Genomic DNA, 24,556 nt, shown 5'->3' on the forward strand with positions numbered 1-24,556 from the left:
TTAGTAAGGATATACGAGAAGAAGGTATTTTTTGTTAATTAATGTGAAATTTGGCGTCGTTGTAGCAAAAGAGTATGCGTTTTTGAAATCTGGAATCCTATTTTGGTAACGCACCGCCTTAGGGGGCACAGGGGGCGAAGCATTAGATGATGGACCTTTATAAAAATTCAAAATTTTGTTCCGGAAATGCCAGTGAGCGTCAGATTATTCACAAATGTCACAGAATTAATATTCTAATGCTCCTTGCATGGCCAGTGACGTATGTGGGGCTATAGCCCAGTTTCAAAAATAAAAAATCACCATTAATATCCCTAGTAGGAACATGCGAGAAAAAGGTATTTTTTGTCAATTAATGTGAAATTTGGCGTCGTTGTAGCAAAAAAAGTATGTATTTTTCATATCTGGAATGATATTTTGGTAATCACCGTCTTAGGGGGGGGGGGGGGCAAAGCATCAGATGATTGCTCTTTATAAAAATTCAAAATTTTGTTCCGGAAATGCCAGTCAGCGACAGATTATTCACAAATGTCACAGAATTAATATTCTAATGCTCCTTGCATGTGCCAGTGACTTATATGGGGCTATAGCCCCCTTTCAAAAATTAAAAAAATCAACCTAGTATTGACATACGGGAAGAATGATTTTTTCTCAATTAATGTGAAACTCGGCGTTGGGTTAGCAAAAAGTTATGCATTTACCAAATCTGGAATATTATTTTGGTAATGTACTGCCTTAGGGGGGCACAGGGGGTGAAGCATAAGTTATTGGATCTTTATAAATATTTCAAATTGTATTTTGGAAAATCCAATGTGTGTCCACAGTGTCAAAGGTCTGTGGCTTTTAGTTTTAATAAAAATATGTGGGTCGCAGGGGCGGATCCAGAACGGACTTCTAGGGGAGCAATCGCCCTCTGGATCCGCCTCTGAGTGGGTGCAGTGGGTTTAAACAATATCATGATCATTTTTAACTAATAACTAAGAAATTGCATTGATAGCAATAGATCTGCTGTTCAATGTTTTTATTTATTCTATAGGTATCTACTGAAATTTTCGAGCGCTTGCTACTGATATTTTGAATACGTGGGCTGGCAACGGTGGCCGTATATTCGATTGTCGTTTGTTTGTTTAGTGTGGTTGGTGCAAAGGTGAAGTTAAAAGGAGAAGAGAATAGAAAAACAAACAAGCAAATATTATGGTGTTCTTTTACTTCTTTGTAAAATAAATAAAATTTCTCCATAATGGAAGAAGAGCAGACTGTAGTTCGAACTTCGTATGTGAAGTATCATGAAGAATTCATGCAAAATCACACAGGAACTACAGCTGCAGAAACTTTTCTGCTCTTATCTCCAGTGCCGGCTTCTGTATTTCTTGCAGGAAATGTTACTTTGTTTTGTTTACATTATGGATGCGATTTTTCAAAACATAAGATATTCGTAATTTTTCTAGACTTCATGCTGCTTGTAGTACCTGTTGTTTTAAGTGTCACTGCTTTAGCAGATTCCTGCCTTGAACTTGTAATTACGGTATTGTGTGTTAGTGTTGGATTGTTGATTACAATGATTGTATCTAATCGGAACAAGTGTAAATCCATAACTGTTAACAGTATAATGACGATGCCTATGAAAAGTGGAAGAAAGGCTTTTATAACTAATTTTCGAGCAACGGCTAACGTGGCAACAGCAATTTGTATTTTAGCCGTGGATTTCAAAGTATTTCCTCGTAGGTATGCTAAAACCGAGACTTACGGTTTGGGAATAATGGATGTAGGTGTAGGAGGTTACGTTATAGCAAACGCTATAGTATCTCGTGAGGCACGAATGTCAAATAAGTACAAACAGTTGACCAAAAGTTTTCGTAGTGTCCTCATGAAAACGTTAAAGGATTGCATTCCTTTGTGCGTTCTGGGTGTGGGTCGATTTTTCTTAATCAATCAAGTTGATTATCAGCAGCATGTAACAGAATATGGAGTACAGTGGAATTTTTTCGTCACATTGATGGTGACTAAAATCGTCTGCGAATTACTTTTAGTGTTTATTACTGCAGAATATTCGCTTATGTTTTCCTTCTTTCTTATAGGCTTGCATGAGTTACAGCTTTCTTTAGGGGTTCAGGATTGGATTTTAAGTGATGTTCCAAGGAGTGATTTTTTAAGTGCAAACAGGGAAGGAATCGTATCATGTTTAGGGTATTTTGCAATATATTTTGCTGGTATTGGACTTGGAAAGTATTTACATATGGAACGAGTGTTAGCGAAGGAATGGATTAGAGCTGTAATAAAATTGACGATAGAAGCTGTTATTTTGTGGACTTGTACAGTATTTAGCAACAAAATGTTTGGTGTTTCTCGTAGACTAGCTAATGCTGGTTACTACTTTTGGGCTCTTGCTTTTTGTGTTACGCTGTTAGATTTGTTCTTGATTGTCGAAATAATTGTGACAGCAGCTCAGGTTGTATTGAATGTGAAGTTTTCAAAAGAGAAGAAAAATCAAACAACTAATGAACCTAATACTGCTTTAGTACCTAAATTGTTACAATCCATTAACTACAATGGATTATTTTTCTTTTTACTAAGTAATGTGCTAACAGGCTTAATCAATTTGACCATGTATACGTTATATAAAGATTCTACAACTAGTGTTTTAATTATATGTTGTTATATGTTCATGTGTTGCGTGCTCATTAATTTTCTTCATAATAAGAACATACAATTAAAAATATTGACATAGTATTAAAGCTCAGGAATTAAATCAGATGTATTTTTAAATGGATATGATCTAGAAGAAAAATTAGCTACAAAAATTACTAGCGATGTAATAAATTGAATGCGAAAAATGAAAGAGGAAGAAGCTCACAATTGATAGATCATGTTAAAGAGGGTAATACAACAAAATTAATAGATTATGGAAGATTCAGTGCATCGAAGCTAGTAAGTTGCAAATGACTCCCAAGTTATGTCAGAATGTTTGGAATAGGGATAAGGTATATGGCATATAACGATCAATTCTGGCTTCCTAATAGGTCACTTTATATGAGTCTTCGTCTGATACAATTCTGTAAATGAAACAGCTTTTGCAAATATGATGCATGTAATATAGTGTCAGGTAGTGCTATGGAGAGACCTCCTAAAAAGAGGACCATTATGAGATAGATGCACAGAATTAAAGACAAATGAAATCTTTTAGTTTAACGTCCCAAAATTATGCCCTTTAGACTAAGGGAGATGATGAATAAAGCAAGTGAATGGTGATGGAAGAATTGGTGGAATGAAATGTGGGAGAAAACGGGAATACTCCGAGAAAACCCACGGACACCATGTTGTCTACCAGAAACTAACTTGGTCGGGGACCGAACCAGGGACGCCACACAAGAGATAAGCGCACTACCACTGAGCCACCGTGCCCCCGCACAGAATTAAAACGATGTACATTAGAGACTTCAAAAAAGTACCAAATGTTAGCCCGTTGAGTGATCTATTCTACTCGTGTATGAAAAACATTCTTGTTCACTGACTAATGATAAAGAAAAAAAAAAAAACATGGGTAGTAGACATTAAGGAGTAGCAGAATCACGTGTCAAGCAGCCTGTGAGGGGCTAGGTGCTGTCGAAGACGTGGGGCTATTATGAAACAGTTCCCAGGGCTATTGAGAGACCTCAAGGGGGAAGTTATATATTTGAGAAGTCTAGTCAGCGTTTCTGATCCGAGAAATCCATTTTTTCTATGTTAGATTACATTTCATTCCAAGTAATAAAAAATTTTCGACTGATCTGGAGATCGAAACTGGGTCTCCTGCTTACCGTGCTACTGCGTTAACAATACACAACCAAGTCCTTTTGTACACTTTATTCTTGCGGGTGGTGCTCTTCTCACATTTTCTCTTCTTAAAGATTGAAAAATACATGATAAATACAATGTAATTTTACTTACAACTAGGATATGGAAAAATCAATTCTTGCCTGTATCTCTCACTTCTGGTTTATCTTGTAAGCATAGAGGTCCTTAAAAGCAGTACTTGAGAAATTCATAGGAACTACAGTACTATTAAAAACAATTTTTCATTTTGATTGTTCTGTTATACAAGGTGGCACATAAAATTTTAAGGAGGAAAATTTTAATTGACGTAAAATGCACAAATAAATACAGGAAATACATTTAATGATTCAGATGCATGTAGAGAGTATGCCATCAACAATGACATTAGCTATGGCACTTACAAATGTGCCCCATCTTGGCATACACATTATGATACGAGTATGTTTTGGAAATTCCCTGGAATGCTCAGTGTATTACGTCTTGCGGAACGCCGGTAAGTCTTCCTTTAATTCGGTTTCAATTCAACGATGTTTGCAGGACGTGTACTATATACTTGCTGTAGAGATGTTCTCCATAGATTCGCCACAGAGAGAAATCGCACACACTCATTTCAAGGGATCTCGGAGGCCATAGAATGTTGCTGTTCTTATGAAATGCTTTCACAGCGAACACACGTCCCGCAAAACTTCATTATTACTAAATGTTGGCTTATCGGTTCCAAACAAATCCGGCCATTTAATATTGCTAATTCTAGATTATAAATTTTCCATTTCCCAGCTCCATTCTGTATTTGTCTTTAATGTAAAATATAAATTAATGTAAATCTTTATATAACTATTGCGTTATTAATTTAAAGCCTGACTGTACAGGTACCGAACTACGTCAAGGTAAAGTAAGTGCTAAACTTTCAAAAGAAATTTGATGTTCTCAAAAAGACTGTATACTAAATTCTATTGTATGTAATTGTAAATAATTAATTTTGTGTAATTATATGTATGTATTTTGTTGTTGAATGATCTCATTAATTAAAAGTCGTAATCATTGTAATGTCCACTTTCTCTCAAAGCTGGTGCGAAATTTTACGGTGGACCAAGTGGGTGAGTCAGCTAATTTCGTCACTTCCCGTATAAACATATGTACACGGTTCCAAATGTTACATGTACGTTCGAAGCAACGTGACGGCTAGGAAAAGAAAACATTCTAACATGTATGCAGATGAATCAATAGTCTGTGGACATCCTTTTATTTTTAAATAATCTGACAAGGTGGATTTGCGTAAAATTGATTCATATACAAAGTTCTCCGCGGCCCAATGTGTATTGTACTAATTTTAGCCACCGATACCGGTAATTTGCATATTTATGGGCCTTCATATATCCAGAATTCAATCACATACTAGACGTACTATAAAGCTCGGACACAAAATTGCTCTTTGTTTCTTTAGTGGACATAAATGTGGGCATATGCAAAACAAATTGCATCAAGTACTACTTCTCTGACACATAGTACCCACCCCGCCGCCATCTTTTATCCGTCATATTGGGTTCAACATTTTTTTTTTTTTTTTTATTGGGAATAGGTGCAAGTGATACATCAAATTCATGTACAATTTTCTGGGAAATTCACTGATGTAGTAAATATTACCGTAGCTTGCACCGTTTGGAAGTATTGCATGTTAAATCCCTCTAGGTACTTCGCGAATAGACATTGCAGAGTAATATCAGTTACGCTTACGTGTTTGATGTTGACAAATCAAAACAATTTCTAACTGGAAAAATACTGTAGGTTTAAACAAACCATTTAGAACATTGGTGCCACAATTTTATTACATTCTGTGAGTAATTGTTCATACTTCTATGCACGTGGACTATGAACCAACACGAACTTGGAGTCTTTGTTTACTAGTGATATATTGTTTAGTGACGAGACCTGGTACTGTTTGAATGGTGAGGTCAGTCGACATAATTCTTTGTACTGATGTGACAGCTAAACTGGCTTGGTCCGAGTAAATAATAGTTGTGCGAAGATAATGGTGTAGTGTAGTATATAGGACATACCATTGGTCCACTTTCATAGGCCTTGCCTTAGCGGCGCAACAGTACCTAACGCTCGTGCAGGAACATGTGTTTCCTTTCCTTTTGAACCTAGAGGGCATTTTTCCTTCTTATTTTCATAATAATGGAACCCTCCTCACTGTGGTATTGGTACGCGTTAACGGCTCGATGCGTAACTTCCAGGAAAGTGGTCTCGTTTCCGAGAATGGCCGTCTAGATTACCTGACCGTGATTTTTGTCTGTGGGACCAATTGAAGCATTTAGTATATGCTGGGAAATTCCGCGATATGAAGCACCTACAGAAACGCATTCAGCACACGTGTGACCACATTTCACCGAATATTCTTCTGTGTATACAGTTGAAGTGGATACGGCAACTTCGGTTGTGCATTAGATTAGATAGCTACCACAGAGAACATGCTGTACCGTGGTGAGTTTCAGACATTCCGTGTTCATTGTATGCAAACCATATAAAATACGATATAGAATTTGAAATTGAAATTTCGAACGTGCATTCCATATGACTGCCATGTTTGCCATGTACACTACAAATTGCGACTGGCCCTCGACTCCATCTTTCATTTACAGATTTCACATTTTCCTCTCAGATTGGGAAATAAAAGGGTGTCCAAAGATTTTTTGACTCGCCCTGATTTTATGCTGATACGTTTTATTTTCTCTATATCCTTACTATTGCTTAAGTTTACTCTGGACATTAAACAAAAAAACGTGATCATTGTAAATTCTGTATATCGTACACGTACTTGGAATCCACTGTGCCAAAAGTTTCTTCATGAACTGATAGGATGCATACCAAACAATAACAGAAGTTAAGTACTCTTTGAGGTATCCAAATAGCAATCCTAGACGTTTCAACGATGATTTGTAGTCATCCTCAATGCATATAGAACTAAGCGTTGTGGCAGGAGTTTGTCAGTGGTTCTATACTCAAAATTTTGAATACACTGGTAATGAGAAGACAGAAAACGTAAGGGCAGTGTTTCATTAACCTTTTTTTTTTATTTATTTGTTCACAGGGAATAGAAAAATAGCATAGGTTACAAACAAGGAAAATTCGGAGTATTACTTGAGTATCAATAATCATTATTTCTGGTGAAGAAGAGTTGGTAGTAATGTAGTTCTTTAAGCTTCTTTTTTTCTCTTTTTTTTTAAATGGATACGCACTGAGGTTTTGCGAAAAATCATCACTGAAACGTCTCCGTTTAGGATTGTTAATTTTGGATGCTTCGCTGAGTACTGAACTTTTGTTTTTACCGTCAAAGTTGGTGAAGGTACATCATGCTTGACCTATCCCTATGATTAATATTTCACTTATCCATTGGATACAAATATTTGCAGAGACAATTTTTCTTTCTTATTTCACTGTTTTATATTTTAAGCTTTCGAAATTAATAAAATTGTACTCATATATCAATTTTGTTATTTACTGAGAATAAGAAGAAACGCACACAATGAAACTGGATACTATCGATCAGAAACTATGGTTAAAGTGTACATATTCGTTGATTTCGCAAGTTACATTAATAGAATGTGCTGAACAAAGCAATCTTGCCAGTGTAGAGAACTTTCTAGTTTAAAAATCAGTTTGATGGTCTATCGTGCACTGTTTTGAAAGTTGTAAAAATGAAACAGCAAATCATTGTTGAAACCCTTGTAAGCGGTGATTTATGTACATCGTTTTTAAAGTAAACCCATACAAGGGCCATCCCATTCTACGGAGTAGTTTTCCTCTACGAAAAGAAAAATGAAGGTGAATGGTTATGGATATCATTATTCACGTTTTATATTGTTAATTATGGACGAATAATTATGTGATTACATTGTTGCGGCCCTTTAACACTTTAAGCACCAAACCTAAAAATCAGATTTTTTACTCATCTATTGAATAACACATGAAGTGTGCATAATGTATATGCACATGGCGCTTAAGTGTTAAAAAGTTTATCGCGGGAATAAATACATTGATGATATAAGGTTGGTTATACGCAGTGCGGCAACCGGGAAGCGAAATTTATGTTTTTCTGGGAAGTTAATTTTGGGGTTCATTTCTGTGAACCAGTCCTTTTTGTCACCATATTTATTGTTTAACCACTCGTTTCACGTAAAAGATATCTTAACAGTAGCGCTGCAGTTCGGTTATTATTATGTACTAGTTTCGAAATCTATGAGAGATTACAATACAAAAGTTTGTATTGTGTTGAGTTTGGCAACCTGGCACATCCTACGTAGTTTGTGACTACCAAAACGATAAACTTCCGCATCACTGATTGGCCGTAATGATGAGAATGACCTAGCTTTGTTCTGACCTCCCAGATCTCCTCCTGCGAAATCTTGCTGTGGGAGTACGTTAAGGAGCTTGTTTACGTACCCCCACTACCGCACTCCTTAGTTCTGCATAATTTCTACCCAGCTATTGTCAAATCGTCATTAATATTAATCATGTGGCCGCAATTAAACTATATGAAGACAATTATATTGATAGATAGAGGAAACAACCACACCACATTAACACTAATTCCTCTATAGCTGCGAATTCAATAAGTGAAAAAATGCACGACTGGACCAAGACTCGAAACCGGAATCTTTCGGGCACCGTGCCGATGCATTAAATACAGGATTAGCATAAATGATTCATTCGTTTTGAAAAGGCTATATTTTTAAAAGTTTTATACACACACACACTCACCAAGTTTGTATTGTGTCGAGTTTGGCACCCCGGCACATGCCAGTTTGTGACTACCTAAACGATGAACTTCCGCATCACTGATTGGCTGTAATGATGAGAATGACCTGGCTTTGTTCTCCTGGCCACCCAGATCTCCTAATTTAACACCCTGCGACTTCTTCCTGTGGAAGTACGTTAAGGACCTTGTTTACGTACACTCACTACCGCAATCCTTTGTCGAGCTCAAAGAATGCATCAGTGCTGCAGTGCAGACAATTGACAGGACTATGTTACAAAATGTATGGAATGAGCTCTAATATCGTCTGGACATTTGTCCTGTCACCAAATGAGCACATATTGAACATTTGTAGAGGGTGTATAAACTTGGTGAGTTTGTAGTTCTTTTATATATCTTTCATGTGTGCACGTATATTATTTTTGAAAATATAGCCTTTTCAAAATGAATGAATCATTTAAGTTAGCCTTGTACTACTCTATTCAGTCAGTTCTCTGAGCGGCCAGACATTCCTTCACTCCTGAGGTCTTGGTTCACTCACTCAGACCACTAAGTTTGCACCACAATTCCCGTTATGCTTGGACAATCCAGTGTCCACATTCAGAATAATTGTAAATTAATATACATTACATTGATAAATGAAGGAAACAGCCGACTTTTAACACACCAATCCAGTCGTGCATTTTTTTTCATTCTTAATGCATCAATATATGAAGATCATTGAAAATCGTATTTCAGGGGTTTTGATTAAAATAAACATGTCCAGTTCATTTTTTAAAAAAGTCTTGTATTAACAGTTTATTTTTTTTAAAAAAAATATCAACACTAAAAACAAAGCTTCGACCCAAATTGCTATAAATTACAAAAGTTACGAAAAAAGTATGAGTATAAAAAAATAATATAAAAAAGATTAAGAATGTACTGTTACAATTAACTTATCACAGTAATACTCCAGGAATCTTACAACTGATACATCTACGAGGAATGATTGATAAGTTTCTAGCTTATTGAAATATGATATAGGTTTAATTGCAGTAAATGTATTAGAAGCAACATCTTTTAGAAGCTACCTTCAAAATTTTGTGTTTATTCGTTATTATTCTACCTGCTCATAGTAATTTGTATTTGGTTCGTGTCAGCTTTGCTTTAGTAATCAAAATATGAAATGAAATCTTTCGGTTTAACGTCCCACGTTTATGCTCTTAACACTAAGGGAGATGAATGATTAAGGCAAATGAATGAAGATGGAAGAATTGGTGGAATGATAGTATGGGAGCAAACCAGGGAAAACCCACGCACACGATGTTGTCCACCAAAATTTTACTTGGCCGGGAATAGTAATCAAAACAGAAGTAATCTACAGTCTTGAGCAACAGTTTCGCCAACTTAAACCTTTGCTTTCATCACACATTATCTAGGGAAAGGTTTAATTAGTTGGCGAAAGTGTTACACATCAATATTTTAATAAAATGCTCAGAGACTGTGTTACTTCCATAATAATTTGCAGTGAGCACATACCCCAAGAAATGCAGTTGACATGCGAAAACACACAGCAGTTTTGAACATTCTAATGCTATGGCAAATTTAAGGCTGGATACGGAACCATTGACGTTGGTCTGCGTAGTACGACATTCAACACAGATTGACCATCGAAATACTCATAAAGCCTATGATATGGTATTGCTGTATCAACAAGGGATCATTTGGCGTATTTCTGGAAGTATGATCGTAGCTCAAAATCTTTAGCGTGGTATCGGGTGATGGGTTTCTAATTTCATTTGAAGTTGAATTTTTATACGGAACAAAAATCTCAATAAAATGGTAACACTTCTTGATCTCAGAAGTTCTGTGTCAAAATATCAGCCAATCCGTTGATAGCTTCCAGGAGAACTCCTAGGACGTCAATAATATGAATATGCTAACCAAATGTGTTAGAATGATGCTGAGTAGTATTTCCAGGCCAGTGTGCAAAAAATTCAGGTATGTTCGGCGTTTAAAGCTTCTGGAAGACATCTTGGCCTCTCAAATCCCATTAAGCCATAATGGACTGCTGTCAAACCACTCATAGTCACTTAATTTATCATACTCAGTTGTTTTCTTTCCCCTGTTCAAAAGAACGGGAATTTAGCAGTGATAATAACTGTATTTTCGCCTTTTTCAACCATATATATCTACTGATATGCAATTGGGCCAACGTAAAGAAATGCATCCCAACTGATGGAGAGATTACATCGAGAAATAAATAAAAAAAAAAAAAAAAGTTCTGAGTTTCGATGACCTATTTTTCTGAGTGGGACTAGAAACTTATCGATCATACCTTGCATTGACATGATATGTACCAACAACGAATCTATACATAGAAGACATACAGTTTTGAAGTTATTATTTCTGAGCATGTGCAATTAGTAACATGCTGCACGGAAGGCGATTCGAAATCATATTTTGAATCTTAATAGTTAAGTTACCAGGCACCTACTGAAACATATTTTCTCGGGAGATCTTTCGATGAAAATTATTGGACACGAGAATAATAATAAATAAAAACTGTCGCTAATGTCACTTTACTTAGGTACAGTCAAAGAAAAAAAAAATATATTACATGTTTGGGAAGTTGTATTCTGAAGGGCATGATAAAACAGAAAAAGTGTTACATATGTGTGAGGGCAGTTGATAGACAGGATCAGAGAGAACAAATCCCACGTTAAAAGAAATTAGTGGAAAGATCATAATGCAAGGAAACCTCTGAAATATATAGTGGCATACCAGCTACGCTAAAAATAATATACCATAGTTCAAGATTTAATGACAAATATGAAAGAATAATACCAAAAACTCTCACACATACAAAATCAGCTCTTCTTAAGAATTATGATATATTCCCTGTACCGTTAGAAAAATATTCGAAGTTGTTAATAATATGGTAATAGAAGTAAGGTGATAATGGTCAACTTTAATATCATATGTTTATATATATATATATATATATATATATATATATATAGATAGATAGATAGATAGATATAGATATATAGATATATAAACCGCACGGTGTAGTCATTCACCACAAAGGACATTTACAGTGATCAGAGTTCACTGTGCACTGTGCACTACAAGCAAGCTTCCATTAAAATGTCATAATTTACCATCTGCTCTGTAGAATTGTCAGTTCTGTTATAATTTTTAATATTCAACACTAACCTTAGAAAAATTCGATACTCCTTAAGACAAAAACGGATTACTTATCCACATTTCTTACCAGAAATCTTAATATTTTTTTCCCTAAGTTTTTATTATTTCTCCAGACCAAACCACACCACAGCACGAAACATATCAATATAAATTATTATTTAGAATTTAAGTTTCTACTTTCTAACGAAGTATGAACACAATAAGACCGCGTCACACTAATTTTAATGTTTACAATTTTGCATTTCTATGGAACGACGGTTTTTATGCTCGTAAGTGAGCAAAAGAACAAATCAATGGTAATCAAATCACAAGACAACTGATAACTACATTCCAAATCAGAGACTGAGTGAAAAACGGAAGTGTACAATCAAAGGTTAACCTCCTAAAGTACCTGCGAGTTGATTGAAAAATATATGATGAAAAGGACAGGAAATGATATATTTCAATATATTTACTGAATATAAAACAATGAATTATTTATGTAAATGCAACTATGTACGTTTTTGTACTGAAGTATGGGCGTAAGTACAAATACTCAAAAATATACACACGAGCATATACATACAGAAACAAATGATAAAATATATAATATTTATAAATAGCACCAATAATAGTTATTATGATGAGTTTACAGCAAGAATAGGTGCAGCACTTCAATCTTTAACAGTTCTGTTCAACTAGTTATATAGCACTGGAATATGTGTGACACACAAGCCCTTAACTAGCTTACTTGTCATTAATATTTAAACATGGTTCTTGCAAGTAATAAACAGTAATTTACATTCTTTTACGTACATTTCACGAATAAGAAACAGAATTTGTCTAAACACTGTTGAATTTGATCACATGTTAGTTTTACAAGTAAAGAGACCCTTATTTTGGAAACATTCAACTACATTTTCCAACACATTTTGTATCAAAACGAATAGATTCATTACTTGTGAATAGTGAAATCAATATTATACAAAAATATTTTGAATATTTATATTATCGAGTATAATAAATCAACACTACATTCGTAACTCATTTTGCTGAGACAAATAGGATTTTTATTTGGTGTGATGTAAAGTTCAATAATTTAATACAACAAAAATACTGTTAACCTTAGAGAGAGAGACTTCTTTCACACAGCCAGTTAACACAGATATTCGTCAGTAATTCATTCGAAATTTACATTTGATTTGAGTAGAACCTTCACATATGTCACGTAATGGATCACATTTTGAAAATTAAAAAGTAATATTTAGCATTAAAATGAGGTGTTAAAGTAAAAACAAAAAGTGTGTTGGGAATAACTATACTTTATACATTCATGCAAGGCGCTGGCTTTTCCTATTTTATAGCATAAATGATCAAATGCTTACGTGTTACCGCAGACAATACTTTGCCCTCCCCCTGTTCCTGTCCTGACGTGATACCAAAAATCATTGCGACCAACAAAGCAGTTTCTGCGTGATGATGCTGTTTATGAAGGCCTTTCACGCTCCCCTTTCTTTCATCATGAATGTTTAATTCGTTCGAGTAAATGAGATATCCGTCCCCTAATCAAAAAGCTCTGCTTTTTTTTTTGTATATATATATATATATATATATATATATATATATATATATATATATATATATATATATATACACTTATTAACAATACTTGTGCAAAGAAATACACTAATTTGATCTTACAAGGGCCTTACATCCAACATTCAATGATAATCTATGACATATCGCACTACGGCTGCAATACTTTAAAAAAAAAATTATAATGTACATTGAGTGGTCCACTTTTATTATTCAGTCACGTAAAGTCATTTTCAATATTTAGAGGTAATATTTGAGTTATGTCCTTTTTGCACCTTTTGAATTTGTCAAATGTTTAGCATCAATAGAGCCACAACTTAACTTGTGGAATTATTGCTGCTGAGTTCCTCTGATTTTATTCTTGTTAACTCCCACAACGCAGCATTCTTGTCTGTGTTGTTCCATGGGACAATGACAAAAAAAAATTCGAGTTGAAAGTCAAAGATTCCGATTTTCAAGGAAGACATTCTTGTCGAGTCAAGGAAAACATTGTTGTAGAAAACAAAATCACAAACTAGTTTTAAAGACACTGTTTCAGTTTTGCATGAAGTTCAGTTCGTTAACAGCTATAGGGGACATAACATCAATTATGGAATATCCTGAGAGAAATACCAGATCTTGGAAGATCTTAAAACTTGTATTAGAGGTAGGTGCTCAGCTTGAGAACAAGTCGGATACAGATGGGTCGATTTCCAATGACTCATCACTCTTAGCAACAAGTTTCAAACAAGGAAGAAAATTCTTCCCCACAACACACGATGGACTCAAGCCAGACTTCAGAAGGCGGAGTCGAGAAATCTAGAGCAGAAACTTCGGGAAATTCTCTTTCGATGCAAGGAGGAGACACTTCGTCGTGTTTCAACGTCCATGTTGATCCCTATACTGAGGATGAAAGCCTTGCTTCAGCTTCTCCGGTTGCAAAACCAGGAAAGAAGCGAAAGCTTCAGCCAGAGAAGTGGAAAATATCAATGTGGAAGAAGAAAAGAAAGCAACGTCAAGAATATGTAACTTCAAAAGAAGTTCCTATCTCAAAGCGTGTATGTCAATATACGTTTATCAATATCCCCGAAAATGCCTTGTGACGAAAAGTGCATCTACATGTGCACAAAGAACACCAGTGCTCAAAACCGCCAAGAATAATTCGACAAATTTTGGGTTCTTGGGGATATTGATACACAAAGAGGTTTCATTGCGATTAGCCTGACGCCTGTAAAACCAGAACAACGGTGCCCAAAAGAAGGAGGCGCTAGATCTTTTAACAATGCTTACTATTTTGAATTGGAAAAGCAGATTAGAATACGTAAGAAACTTTTCATGTCAACTCTAAATATTAGAGATAGAATGGTTAGAACAGCGATAAGAGAAATGAAAAATGGAACTGTAGAAGACGATCACAGAGGTAAACACGGACATCAGAAGAAAGTGGATCTCATCATTAAAGAAAGGATTCGACAGCATATTGAGTCAATACCGCGAATATCGAATTCCAATATCTTCGAAGTAAAACAAGCAGAGAATACATTGAAGGTAATAAAACCTTAACGGACCTTCATAGTGACTATGTAAAATAATCCACAAAAAGAAAAGAGCCATATGGAAATATTACCATGTATTCCAGAATATTCAACCACGAATTTAACATTTTGTTTTTTAAACCGGAAAAAAAAAAAAAAAAAAAAGACCAGTGTGCTAGTTGCGATACATACAGCAACTCATCAAATAAGGAGAAAGTTCAATTGGAAGAATCCTTCGGACGCATCATTAAGAAAAGGAACTGTGTAGATAGGAGAAGGAAATCGACAAAGAAAATGCAAGAAATCTGAAGTGCATTGCAGCTTGTTTCGATCTCCAGACAGCACTGTCAATACCTTGTGGAGAGGTATCGGTATTCTACTACAAATCGAAGTTGTCTACATACAATTTCACAATTTTCAATCTTGGTAACGGCGAAGGCATTTGCTACATTTGGCATAAAGGAGAAGCCAGAAGAGGAGTGAATGAAATTGGGTCATGTATCCACCTATTGCAAAGGATAGGATGTTATCTTTCATTCTGATAACTGTGTTGGGCAACAGAAAAATAAATATATTGCTAGTTTATACCAGTACGCAGCTTTAGAGTTAGGTGTTGAAAGCGTTACTCATAAATTTCTTTGCTGGCCATATCCAAAATGAAGGAGACTCCATGCATTCATTGACAGAGAAGCAAAAGAAAAGAATTCTAGCATCAGGTCCAATATATTGTCCAGCTCAATGAGTTACTGTGGTACAATCAGCTAAAAAATATAAACCATTTAAGGTTCAAGAAATATCCCGCTCATATGTTAAGGACTTGAAGAACTTGGTCGAACATAGTGGTCGTAATTATTCTCAAAATGTGACAGGAGAAAAGATTAAATGGCATGACATTAAAGTGTTGCGGGTTGAGAAGAAAAATCAATTCATCCTGTTATACAAAACTTCTTATACGGAGAAGATTTTGGCGAAATTTCTGTGTTAGGAAGAGGAAGACATCCGCGTCCACCCAAACAATTAAAAGAAGCTTATGTAAGCAAACCATCAACATCATAAAAGAAGAAAGAAGACTTAATGACTGTCGATCAAAACACATCCCGTCAATGTAGCGTGAGTTTTATGAGTCACTGACAGTGTCTGCTGATGATTGAGGACGATTGGAATAAAAAGAACAAAGATCCTTGTATTAAACATGTGCACAGTGTTTTTGTTCGCTATTTTCTAAAAATAATGACATTTTGCACATAATTTCGTAATACTTAAAACATAAAGAATGTAAGACTAAAGATACAGTGAGGACTATCAACCCACACTACTCAGGTGCATATTGCAATCAGAAAACGAAAGCAATAGATTCAAATGGAGTAAAACAAAGGACGTAGAAGTTCCTTGGTTTAGAGTCCGTGACCGCACTGTTTTACTCTATTTGAATCTATTCTTTGCTTTTCAACCACTGTACCAGGGTCAATGGTCATGAGTCGCAAGTCCATTGTCCTCACTGTGCCTTTACCAAATTATTTATAGAGAGTTCATTATCTATGCTCAACTTCGATCTAAATGTGTACGAAAACAATCAGATATAGCGCCATAACACAATAACCACTAGAATTATGATAATTATTTAAAATATCAATAGTGTTTTATAATTCTTGTGTCAAGTATAAAAGAGAAATACCTAATAAATTTCATATGAGAAACTTGTTACTAGAAAATTAAAACCTGATTTTCAATACCCCTTTTAAACTTTCAGACGGTAATATCTCGAAACTTCAAAACTTGAATTGTGGCGTGTTGTAGTCTGATGCGATATGGCAACTTTCTCAAATTTTCTCTATAATTAAAAGTGCACAACAAACTACAATGGCCGGTGCAGTATTTCCTTAACTTACATATGCGCAGAAATAAGCAACATGAAGTTTTGTCCAATTGCATATCTTTTTGTTTAATGATTTGTGAATATCTGGTTTTAGCTCCTTTATTCATTCCTTTATATAAAATAAGACATTTTCCTGAACATCCAATGTCCACTTCTCATGAACACAAAAACAGTCACGCGACCAACCACACCCTCTTTAACTCATTATATTACACAAAGTAATTCTAAAATCTAAGGGGTTGAGCAAATTTTAGACTTATATCCATTCTGTCATATATAGTAAAATGAATAGGAAAAACGAATGATTTGGACAAAAATATAATTTTATAAAGATAATACTTTGTACTGTATTTAGTACCATTTCAAATTACTCACTGATTCCTCAGTTATATACTGATAATATAAAAAATACACAGGTTATGCACTTATATACCTTACGTTAAAGATATAAATACTATATGGAAGCATCTCGAAAAAATCCACGTAATCAGTATTTGTTCACCTGAATAATGCGATCAGTTTGCGATGGTATTTTCAATGAAGGTATCAGAACCTATGAAAAGTTTATATTTTTATAAGTCACTACTATAATAAGAGTTAACGCAGACAACACACATAAAAAAAGTTTAAAAAATACTTCATCTGTCATTAATACTAATAAGTAAGTTTCTCCACATTTAAAGTTCTACGCACAAAGGTGCTGCACATACAAGCGTATTATGTTTAGAATGAGATACTTATTTTAAAATAAAGCCACAAACATACACGCACATAATCTATTAAGAATTGTTCAATCGACTTATTTTAGAAATTCTTATACAGGTTTATCTGGCAAGAATGACAAGAATAATGGGTGAATTTATCTCTTCTCCAGTTTAAAAAAGATATACGAGATGTGTTAGAAAATATATGAGACTGGCAATACTGCGCACGAACCGCTCAAGTTGCTACACGATCGCTGAGAGCGTCTGAAGTAAAGCTGCGTTACGAAAATGGACCAGCAAAAGTTTGAAAAACGTTGTGCCATCAAATTTTGTCAAGCTTGGCGAATCCGCTACTGTGACTTAAGAAAAGGTACAAAGAGCTTATAGAAAACATTCCCTATCCAAGGCACAAACCTGTTTTCGAAAGTCACGACCAACTGGAATGGGCAAATTCAAATCTATACTCTTGTTTTTTGGCAGTCAGGGGATCGTCCACAAGGAATTTGTGCCACCAAATCAAACTTTTTATCGGTAAGTCTTTGAAAGATTCTGAAAAAAAAAAAGGGGGTAGCACGTGTACAACTAGGCATTGCATGCACTTGGATACGGCACAACGACAACGCACCATGTCACAAGGCATGTTCAAAAATCACGTGAAAAGGCGCCATTTTGGTATTCTGAATAATATCCTGAATTGCGTAATCACAAACTGAAAGGTATTCCAGCACTGCTATAAAGAATGAAAACAAGGCCTCTATCGCTGTGTAGCTGCCCAAGGAAACTATGCTGAAGGGAAACGATTTATAAAAACAATAAAGGTTATCGTTACAAGAAAATCTGTCTTATTACGTTTCTAACACAGCTCGTATTCTCGCAAAAGTTCCATAAAATTTCTCAGATCTTCATGAAACAAAATACGTATTTTGTTTGTGGTTAAAAATTTTTTGTTATTGTTTGAGGCTGAAATCAGAGAAGTATGAATCCACCCAGCTTACAAAGGCATGCTAACGACCACTTTCCTACAAATTATCCATTTTCGTGAAATAATCCATATGCTTTCTTTTACGCTTCCCAGTAAAGCCTATCGCTTCCAGATGAGATCAGTCAGGAGTAAATTACATTCCAACGTTAAGAACACGTTTCAGTGTACTTCCATTATATACATGGCGTGAATTTCCTTCGAAGTTTAAGAATAATTGGCTGGGAATGAAATTTGTGAAAAATATGATGATGAAAATTTCAAACTTAAACACAGAAGTAAAAAACATGTTCATTTGTACAGTGCACATTACATAGTTACTTACCATCACAGCGGGAAAACATTCACATACGCTAAAAAGGGCACAAATAAACTTTCGCTAAACGCTTCATCAAATATGTAGAAGGAAGAAGAAAACAAAGAAATAACAAGGAACACTAAGCTGTGAAGTGGCCAGGTGAAGGCTATGTTGAAATGCAAGGTTACGATAGTACTGCCAGGCTACAAGTAGTGAGTGTTTAATGGATTAAGATATATATATAGGTTGGGTGACTAGGTAAAAATGCAACAGAACGAAAAGCGATATACTATTGAGCTATTAAACCTCAATTAGTGAGTCGTGTATTGAATCTAGACAGCTGATCAAAAATGGATAGGAATATTAAAGCTCTGTAAAAGCGATTAAATACAACTAGAAGCTTTTAGACAAAATAGATAGCTAGAACAGAAAATCAATGAAGATTCACTGGAAATGAAATTTTTAGTTTCCGCTCCACGATTACGATTTCTGGGGTGAAAGATACGGATCGTGAAGTAAATAATGATGGCTTATTGGTGAAATGAAAATAACGAGAAGAAAGAAGAGACCTTTGGAAAAATTCACGGACACGATATTGTCAACTACCCTAATGATCTGTGATCAAACCAGGGATCCTTTGTACCAGAAGTGAGCAGTCTATATACTGTGCGTCATACCACTCACGAGTCAGTGAAAAAGGTCGGAGATAATGTAATAGGTGGACGGCGTTCAAACGTGAGAATGTAATCATAGAAACATTGTGACAAGTAATTTACTTGCGATGACCAAATAGTGTAACACAAATAATATTTGTGGATATAACATAGAACAGCTTTTGCTACTCTCTTCAAATTTGCTTCCCTAGGTTAATTCTCAATTTACTGGCGCATCAATAAGATACATTCATTTACCTATTGCGTTTAAAATAACTCCTATATAAACATCTGAAAACTGCCTACACATAGGTACGAAACTCAAGTATATCAGGCATCTTTATACAAAGTAATTTGTCACTGTTTTCCATATATTTTCAATGAAGTAATTATTTTTGTTATTATTATTATTATTTTCGACTGACAACATTCAAACAAATCACTCTCAGAAAGACAATAAATAAATACTTACGAATAACATAATTCCAGGAATCAGAATCACATAAAAAGCACCAAAACAATGAGATTACGCTACAGGTATACCTTCAAGCATCCACAATATGATAAGGCACCTGGTTAAAGTAAATCTACGATCTTACAAACAAAAATACACTGGGACATTATTTACATATTGTTAACTAATGTACCATAAAACACCAGTGGTTTAGGCTATCCTGTTGTAAGTTAAGACCTGAGACTTCACACTGCTATATCACTAACTGCTTTGCGGGGTAACTATCTATGATCTTTTACTTGGTTTCTAAATAGAGTTATCTTCAGAGTTCGTCATGAAACTGAAACAAGTTCTGATATGCTTTATGGTTTTTCACGTGTTTTGCTCCAATTTCCACTAATCTCAAAAACTCCTTAACATCAAAACCATAGTTTGTGAACTTAGCATGGGCACCATACTGTGGATGATGACCCTACGAAAAGAAATTAGTATTATTACTAATATTATTCAAGAAATGTAAAACTCCACATACAATTTATTTGAACTTATTTAAATTATAAGTTATTTAGGTGGGCAGCAAGTAACATCCATTGTCATGTTATCATAACTCTAATGTTAAGTAGAAATTACAATGGAACTTACGTTGTATTGTATCACGTGTATCAATATTTATTTATTTTTTTAAATTTAAGATTCATTTTTTCCGTGTTTCAGACGGCTACTCGAATGGCCACTGAAGAAAGAATTGAAATTGCTGCGAAGTATGAGATACGGCTGTGTGAAACGTTGGTGGAGGGACAACATAGTAAGAATATTCAGATGCAAATAATCAAAAGCTGTTACATAAACCGGTAGTGAAGCAGACATCCAGAGGACTAGTAGGCCTTCAAAGCCATGATCTGATTTTATATATATTCGATTGAAAGAGATATTCGATCGAAATACTTCCAAACTGACAAAGTCGCCGCAAGAAAAAGTGGTTACTCCTGCTATGCTATGCTGTGCGTGTTGTTCTCCACTAAGACTTGACCATAGAAGCCTCATTATGTCCAAGAATAGTTTCCAAAAATGTGTGATAAGTGTATGGAAGTGCATTGAAGGAAGAGAATGTCAACCAGTTCAACATTATTTGAAATAATGGAACTTCTCTGGTCCCATCGAAATGGTCGACATATAGAACAAGCCGGAAGTGTCAGTCCGGTAAGGTATAATTTCTCGTATACTGCGAAATCAAGCACTGAACGTTACTTCAAAATATCATTAAAAAAAGTTTATGTGGCTAAGAATTTTTGCATGAGTGCGCAAGCTCATATTGTAGGAAGATGGTCTCCCCAAAGTTTGCCTGGCCTGTTAGGAATTGACACAATAAGCATTTTACAGGACAACATATAGGTTGTCTAGGACTTTATAATAGCTTCACCGAAGGACAGATATCTCATCCTGTGGTTACTTATTTAAGGGCTATTAACGGCCGTTGCTCAAAGAATTCGAAGAAATCTGCTCAGGAAGCAGAAAATCATGAGAAAGAAAATGAAAATCTCACCTCGTACCACGTCACTAATATCTTGGCCTTGGAGCCTACCGACGAAGCACCAGTCTCAGACTTACAGCACGTTTGTGTCACATAAGGGCAACAAGAGCAAAAGTTAACAGTTGAGCATGATCCATGGGAAAATGAAGGTAAAAGTGACTTTTCGCCACCGACGCTTTCTGGGAGGGATTTATCTGACTTTTCGCCACCCATGATGAAACGGCGGAAAGACGGTTTAATCATTAGTAAAGCTAGCGTGGGTCTCATGACCCAATAATTTGCCCAACAGGTCCCTGCAGTACATGACCAACTCAAAATTGTGAGGATAGTACGTCTTCAGTTCGCTCGAATCCCCAATACAGTGTGTCATTAGGGGAGCAATGACACAAAATAATCCCCTAACGTAGAGAATTTTGGCCATACGACAAGGTTCTCAAAAGACACAGTTTCCAATATCATTCGGAAGAACCTCGCATTGGAAGCGTGTGGACGCCGCCTCACAAAGTATCGCATCCAGTAGAGGTTCACAAACACCAGAAAACTGTATGACACTTACCTCGCAGGGGTCAAGTGGAAATGGGTGTGTACACTGTATGATGGGTAGCTGTACTTACATGAACCCAAGACAGTTCGATTCACTATCTACCGTCAAACAGACCACAAGAGTCGTTCTGGCTTTCTGCCGCAGTGCAGGAAAAGTTTTCCAATGGATTCTAGTAGCGGGGTGATATTGCTGTCTGGGAAATGCTGCCACTCATCAAAGTGTCTTCCAACACCGAAGTCAACACAGCTTACTTCCAGGAGAATGTCATGGATCCTCTGTATGACACACACATCCTCCACTTGTACGGTGACGAGCTCACAAATGAATGGATCCACATGGACAAGACCTCCTGCCATTCCGCTCTATCATCCAAGGCGTTCTACGCAAAGAAGGCAGAAGAGATGGGAATTGGAGTGATCTTATTTTGTCTATCTCTGTGAAATCCCCCGACGCCTCACCAATGAGCTACTGTGGGTCTGAACTCATCAAACAGACATTTGATCGACGCCGATCCCGTACCTTGCACGGCCTTCGGAAAACTGTCAAAGCGGTACGGCGAGACATTTCTCTTCTCATCCTTAATTTCATACGATATAAATCTTAATATTACATACCAATATTATTAATATTTTAAGCTTACATTACAGGCTGCTATTTTCCGTTCCTTGCTTTCTAGTACATTTTCTTACCTCATCTTGTTGGTGCAATTTACTTTTATCCTGCCAAGTTATATATTTTACTCCTCTCAGTCGGGCCAAATCTAAGTAGCAGTTCTCATCCTCGCAGTTATATCTGAAATTGAAAGAGAACATAGGAATATTTACTGCACGAATACAATAAATCGAAATGGTAAGATGCAATGAAATATAGTATACAGGAAGAAAGTATAATTACTAATATTTAGGATGCATGAAAACTATTAAAAGGTTATACACGCACGTGAAAAAATTGATAAATCTGATATAAGAGAAAGCGAAAGCATTTTTTTTTTTTTTTTTTTTTTTTTTTTGAGTTTGGTGTTTTTCGCCTGTATTATAAGGTGCTACAATAGACAAGCATAAAGTACTTGAATACATAATATAAAGGATTTTTCTTTGCAAATAATCCTAGAATTAAAAGGAATTATTCTAAACAAGAGGACAGGAAATTTTAAAGAACTAAATGGTGAAAATAAGATGAGAAGAAAATGATGAAAGTGTTCTATAAATACCTTTTATCTTGCCTTTGTTGTTTACATGTTATCAGTTTTTTAATTACTTGTACTGTATTACGTGGAGTGTTGGTTTTCGAAAGATTCTAGATTTCTTATTAATTGATAAGTAACTGAAAACCTTAGCTCGATAGATAACAACATTATAGTAATTGGAATTAACTCCGATTTTCATGAAAAACCTTCGTCCTAGCTCTAGTAGCTTCTTTAAATTGCAAAAATGATGCAAGAAAGGAGAATACAATAATAAGATAAAGCTATGATCCGAAAAAAACAGTAAATAGAAAACGGAGGAAAACCGCTACCGATATTGTTAGTGAGCCTCCATGTCTTTAATCTAATGTTTATAACAGCATATATATAAATATTAATTTGTACCATTTCACTTCAATACGCTTTTAGAATTTTCTTTCTCTTTTTTCCTTTTTTTTTTTTTTTTTTTTTTTTTTTAAATATGAAAGAGGAAAATCTGTATCGAGAGTGCTTGTATATAATTTAGATTTTCTAGTTTCAATATAAGTTTCTAAAATTCTCGACAAGAGGAAAACTCATTCTTTGTTTAAATACCTGCTCTTCACCTATGTGGAGGGTCTTCCTTGTGTGTCGAATAAATCAGACTGAGATTACGTTTTTCTTAGAATTTCTAGTGTGAACTTTTCTTCACACTAAGATTTCTACAACTTAATTGTATATAACATACAATTCCAAAACGTAAAAACATTGGAAACACCGATATACTGCAACATGTAATATTCATGAGTTGGTAACATTAAATAATCCTGCACTGTGATTGACTTGTGTATGTGTTGGGTTGGGTGATAGCGAGCAGTACGCGAGGCGCCATAGTACGGATCCATATGTGCAATAGGATAAACCATTAATTAACGACTTTTCTGATTTTCAAAAGAGGAGCAATTGAATCGAACATATACTGCTGTAATCGCATTTAGGACTCACACCTGAGGGGACGAGTAGTAAGCTATACTTCCCGCTTGCCTTTAGTCTTTCCTCAGTGAAACATGGTTAATGTATCGTACATTTGTATAAATTCTGTCCTCTGATCTACCTGACCATCGCCCAGCTACGCGAAATCTGAAGCAAGCGTGGGATATCTTATCTCAGAAGACTGACATTCAGTATCTATATGACAGGTTACCTACCCGAATAGATATATGTGTGGCGTTCTGGGTAGTAACATGCAGGGTTCCCACTCTCTTTCTCAAAGAAAATTTCCAGGATGTTTCCGGGACAAATCACCAATTTTCCAAGACTTAAGACACAGGAAGGTATAGCAGGATTGCAACTGTATGTTCTAAACTCACAATAGTGAAATGAAAAGTACAGTAGCGTACGCAGTGAATATTAATGCACGTACAATATAATACACAATAATTAAATACACAAAGCGGAGCGTAATATGCTTTTTTTTCTCTCCCAACTCCTCTTATAGCTATCCGATTCAC

The 24,556-nt window shown here is 35.4% G+C and overlaps 2 protein-coding genes across 2 annotated transcripts in view; one reads left to right on the forward strand and one right to left on the reverse strand.

Moving 5' to 3' along the window:
- The first annotated feature begins 1,101 nt into the window (after window positions 1-1,101).
- On the forward strand, window positions 1,102-3,186 carry LOC145685769 (glucosaminyl-phosphatidylinositol-acyltransferase PIGW-like). Its single transcript, XM_081758293.1, has one exon. It carries the CDS (start codon window positions 1,238-1,240, stop codon window positions 2,723-2,725), a length of 1,488 nt encoding a protein of 495 aa, XP_081614419.1. The 5' UTR covers window positions 1,102-1,237; the 3' UTR covers window positions 2,726-3,186.
- An 8,317-nt stretch (window positions 3,187-11,503) lies between these two features.
- The window catches only part of Eogt (EGF-domain O-GlcNAc transferase), a 53,293-nt gene continuing 40,240 nt past the window's right edge, over window positions 11,504-24,556 (reverse strand). The window contains exons 9-10 of the mRNA XM_081758305.1: window positions 22,573-22,675; window positions 11,504-20,280 (exon numbers count right to left, since the gene is read on the reverse strand). Of these exons, the coding sequence (XP_081614431.1) occupies window positions 20,131-20,280; window positions 22,573-22,675 (253 nt within the window). The 3' untranslated portion in view covers window positions 11,504-20,130. The remainder of the gene's footprint in view (window positions 20,281-22,572; window positions 22,676-24,556) is intronic.

Source organism: Thermobia domestica, chromosome 1 (assembly GCF_964235325.1).
Source record: "Thermobia domestica chromosome 1, izTheDome1.hap1.1, whole genome shotgun sequence".
Lineage (NCBI taxonomy): Eukaryota > Metazoa > Arthropoda > Insecta > Zygentoma > Lepismatidae > Thermobia > Thermobia domestica.